The following is a 5000-nucleotide window of genomic DNA, read 5'->3' as shown; positions in this document are numbered from 1 at the left end:
GTGCAGACTCGCGTGTGCAGACTCGCGTGTGCAGACTCGCGTGTGTAGACTCGCGTGTGCAGACTCGCGTGTGCAGACTCGCGTGTGCAGACTCGTGTGTGCAGACTCGTGTGTGCAGACTCGTGTGCAGACTCGCGTGCAGACTCGTGTGTCCACTTCAGTACAGTGTCCTGTTTGCTGCTCTAATTGAACCTTCCTGACACTTTAGTGTAACTCCTCCTTCTTCACCTCCTCTTTATTTAGACTCACCAGTTATTGTGTGTGCTGTATGATGCTGTAATCCATATAAACTCTTCTACATTTGTGCAGATAAAAACTGCTTACATATCACATCGAATTAGATGAAAATCAGAGCCTCGAAACACCAACCTGTCGCTGAGGTGTAGGTCTGGACCTGGAAGTTCAGAGGATGTGTTAAGCCGAAGTGTCTGCAGGAGGGAGGTTTAAGCCCCTGTCACCAAACTGGACTGCATCCTCCAGCCTCCAAAGCAAAGATACGTGGCTCTGATTTCCAACTAAATCCAAATCTAAACTTCAGATGTTGTTTAAAGTGTCAGAGCACACAATAATAAACTGTTTGTTAAAGTAAAGAATAAGTAATGAAGGATCAGTTACACAACAGTGTCGAGTTTCACAACACAATCCAGGAATAAACCCCTAAAAGTTCAGGGTTCAATTACATCAAGGTTTGTTTACAGTGATGACATCATTATCTACATTTATCCCTACGTCTATCTTCTGCTCTGGGTGCCTTAGGAAACCATCACACACACGATCATACACTCATTAACTTTATTTATACTAACAAATCATTTTGTGATAATACAAATAATAATGAACTGATTAAAGGTTACAAGCAAAGCGTAAAGTAAGTGAACACTTCGAGGTGAAGCTCACTGGAACGTCTCATGGACACAGAGAAGAAGAAACTCCACACACAGTAAATAGTTACAATAGTTAGTAGATAGTTACAGCTTTAAGGTTTTCCCAGAATGAACAAAATCACAAGAAACATCTATTACCTGAATTCTAGCTCTCCTCATGGTAGTGTGTTAATAAGAGCGATTAGGTTCAACATCTCACACTAAACATTTACCAACTGATATAAAGTGTTGGGTCATTTCTCACACTGGAATTTTATTGTCTTCTTCTTCTTCTTCTTGATTATTATTATTATTATTATTATTATTATTATTATTATTATTATTTTAACTTGAATTTTAACTGTAAGCAAAGGAAGCAGATCTTCAGAGTAGAGGTCTTCTCAGGTCTACAGAAATGTGACCCGACCCGAAGTGACCCGAATCACTTTTTACCCGAACCCGACGTGCATCATTTTTTTTTTTTTAAGAAAGACCCGACCCGAGACAAACCCGAAAAAATGAGACCCGATTCCGACAGCATTTTTTTACCCCGACTGGACCCGAATGTTGCGTAACTCTACACTAAATTAACCGCTACAGAGTGGATTAAAAATTGATTGACAGGTCAGTTTCAACGTAAATTAGCTTAACACCAGCCACACGTCACCAGCCACATGTCGCAAGCGGTCTTGGCAAACAGAGGAGAGGTTGGAAAAGGACTCGAGTCGAGGCACACACACGAGATACAGTAGTTCGGGTCTTCTCGGGTCTGTACTGTAAAAACACATTCATTTTAAATTACCCGAGACCCGACACCGCTATTATTATACCCGACCCGTGTCCGAGGTACACGTGAAACTTTTAGACCCGAACCCGCTCGGGTCTCTGGTCGGACCTCGGGTTTGCGGATCTAAGTGGACCCGTGAAGACCTCTACTTCAGTGTCTACATGTTGTTGTGGTTGTTGAAGGACTTTGAAATTTTCCTTGGTGTGAATTTAAGTTTTATTGGGTCTTTAGGGGCCAGAAATCCAGTGGTGCTCAGCTCCAGAGGAACCTGCGTTGAAAACAATCGTTACTCTGGTTGAGAACATTAATATTGTAGGTCACACAGAACTGCGATAGCATCAGCATCATATGCTAGCTTTAAAATGATCAAAGATCCTGACCTTCATGTCCTCGGAAAGACTGATGTCAAATCTCTGAAGTATTTCAACTGCAGCCAGCTTCATGGCCACGAGGGCAAACCTCATGCCGATGCAGTTCCTGGGTCCTAAACCAAACGGCAGGTATGCAGACTGCTCGATGCTCTCCTTGTTGTCCTGAGTGAACCTGAAACAACATGGAGGATCATCACACAGGACTAAGAATAAAACGAAAGAAGACACGAGTCCTGTTCAGATGGGATTAAAATGACATGGGGACGTCTTACAGGTGATATTAATGTAGAGCTTTCACCATAAAGCATCTGTGTAAAACATCTGTGTAAAAGTCTTTACCCAGAGAAACTAATCCGGTCCTAATAGGGCTAGACATTTTTTTAAAATGGTGGAACTGTGGGATCTTTTTTGAGAAATTAATTAAATCTGATTAGATTGTTTTCCATCACTGCTTCATACCTCTCAGGGTTGAAGGTCTCTGGATCAGTCCAGTAGTCAGGGTCCCTGTGTAGGGCGTAAGTGGGGATCAGTACGACGACACCCTTTGGGATGGTGAGGCCTTTTATCTCCACCGTTTTCTTGCAGACTCTTTCCAGACGAACAGCGACAGGGTACAACCTTAGTGACTCGCTCAGAGCAGCATCCAGATAGTCCATGTTCATCACAGCATCATAATCAACTTCAGCCTGAAAACCAAAAGAAAAAACATGAAGTCAGACAGAACTAACCTGAGACTCGTGCTGTTTCTACAGCTTTCATAACTTTAGAACTTATGTGAATCACCTTATTAGGGAAGGTTTCATCGATTTCTTTCTGGAGTTTCTTCATCGTCTCCGGATTACTGGCCAGATTGTAGAAGAAAAACGACAGAGTGCTGCTGCTCGTCTCGTAACCAGCGAAGATGAAGATCATGGACTGGGACAGAATCTCATGATCATTTAGACCTTCAGATAAAACATACATGAGGAAGTTTGGTCCTATTTGTGTGATCTGAGTAATGGAGCTTATAATGGGTTCTACATTCACTGCTGTGAGGTTTCTGTGGTTTTATCCTCTACTTCCTCCTTCTCTGCTTTCACCTGTTCAAATCCATTCACTTTCTCACACAAATGATCTGCAGACTGTGTCACTTTATCTGGGTTGGTCAACAAGAACAATCTCTTCTATTTCTCTGTAATCCAAGCCTTACAGATTTAAACCAACGAAACTTAAACCAAATAAAACGTTCGGAAAGCAGAGAGTTCGATTTCCTGCCCTGTGTGGGCTGATTTAGATTCGTGGCTTTGTGGCTGCATCATAACTAATTTGTATAAAACTGTATAAACTCATCACATTACCACAGAATGATGTTAGAGACTTTAACTGGAGCAAAATACCTTTGTTGGTGTCTTTGCTGTTCAGCTCGTTTTTGTCTGATTTCTGAGAATCGATCATCAGCTGCATGAAGTCCACTCGTTTCTGCAAAAAAACAACAAAACCTAAATAATAATAATAATAATAATAATAATAATAATAATAATAATAATAATAATAAAAAGAATGTAATAAGAATATTTAGTTGTACCTTATTATTCTGGGCCACACGTTCAGACTTGATCTTTTGCAGCGAGGCATAAAAGAAATCCGTCACAGCAATCGGGAAAAAGCCGAAATCCATTTTCTCCAACACCGGTGCGATAAAGGGGAACAGCGCTGATAAAAACACACAATGTAAAATATCCTGTTGTAACAACAAGCAGAAATATAGTGGTTACAGAAAGTTTTCAGTCCCCTTTAAATTTTGTTTACTTTGCAGCCATTTGCTAAAATCAGAGCAAATGAGAACCTTGAGGTAGAAGGAACTGCCCAAGGAGCTGAGACAGAATTGTGGCGAGGCAGGGATCTGACCAAGGTTACAAAAGAATATCTGCAGCACTCAAGGTTCCTACAAGCACAGTGGCCTCCATAATCCTTACATGGAAGAAGTTTGGGATGACCAGAACTCTTCCTAGACCTGGCCTTCAGGCCAAACTGAGCAATCGTCTGAGAAGAGCCTTGGTGAGAGTAGGTAAAGAAGAATCCAAAGATCACTGTGGCTGAGCTCCAGAGATGCAGTAGGGAGATGGGAGAAAGTTCCAGAAAGTCAACTATCACTGCAGCCCTCCATAAGTCAGGGCTCTATGGCAGAGTGGCCCAACAGAAGCCTCTCCTCAGTGCAAGACATATGAAAAGCCCGCATAGAGTTTGCCAAAAACACATGAAGGACTCCCAGACTATGACACATAAGATCTTCTGGTCTGATGAGACCAAGATTGAACTTTTTGGCGTTAATTCTAAGCAGGACGTGTGGAGAAAACCAGGCACTGCTCATGACCTGCACAATACAATCCCAACAGTGAAACATGGTGGTGGCAGCATCGTGCCATGGGGGTGTTTTTCAGCTGCAGGGACAGGACGACTGGTTGGAAATGAAGGAAAGATGAATGCAGCCAAGTACAGAGAGATACTGGAAGAAAACCTCTTCCAGAGTGCTCAGGACCTCAGACTGGGCCGAAGGTTCACCTTCCAACAAGACAATGACCCTAAGCACACAGCTAAAATAACAAAGTAGTGGCTTCGGAACAACTCTGTGACCATTCATGACTGGCCCAGCCAGAGCCCTGACCTAAACCCAATGAGCATCTCTGGAGAGACCTGAAAATGTCTGTCCACCAACGTTCACCATCCAACCTGATGGAGCTGGAAAGGATCTGCAGAAGAATGGCAGAGGATCCCCAAACCCAGGTGTGAAAAACTTGTTGCATCATTCTCAAGGAGACTCATAGCTGTACTAACTCAAAAGGGTGTGTGTACTCAATACTGAGGGTCTGAATACTTAAGACCATGTGATATTTCATTCATTCATTCATTCATCTTCTACCGCTTATCCGAACTTCTCGGGTCACGGGGAGCCTGTGCCTATCTCAGGCGTCATCGGGCATCGAGGCAGGATACACCCTG

At 42.7% G+C, this 5000-nt stretch overlaps 1 protein-coding gene across 4 annotated transcripts in view; it reads right to left on the bottom strand.

The window, feature by feature from the left end:
- Positions 1-1703: 1703 nt before the first annotated feature.
- Positions 1704-5000, bottom strand: part of LOC113658453 (cytochrome P450 3A30-like) — a 23330-nt gene continuing 20033 nt past the window's right edge. For all 4 annotated transcript variants that reach the window (XM_047803471.1, XM_047803470.1, XM_047803473.1 and 1 more), the window contains 6 exons: positions 3586-3713; positions 3398-3479; positions 2805-2965; positions 2481-2707; positions 2031-2193; positions 1704-1918 (listed from right to left, as the gene is read on the bottom strand). In XM_047803471.1, the coding sequence (XP_047659427.1) occupies positions 1808-1918; positions 2031-2193; positions 2481-2707; positions 2805-2965; positions 3398-3479; positions 3586-3713 (872 nt within the window). In that variant the 3' untranslated portion in view covers positions 1704-1807. The remainder of the gene's footprint in view (positions 1919-2030; positions 2194-2480; positions 2708-2804; positions 2966-3397; positions 3480-3585; positions 3714-5000) is intronic.

Source organism: Tachysurus fulvidraco, chromosome 18 (genome assembly GCF_022655615.1).
Source record: "Tachysurus fulvidraco isolate hzauxx_2018 chromosome 18, HZAU_PFXX_2.0, whole genome shotgun sequence".
Classification (NCBI taxonomy): domain Eukaryota; kingdom Metazoa; phylum Chordata; class Actinopteri; order Siluriformes; family Bagridae; genus Tachysurus; species Tachysurus fulvidraco.
This window is presented reverse-complemented; position numbering and strand designations above follow the sequence as displayed.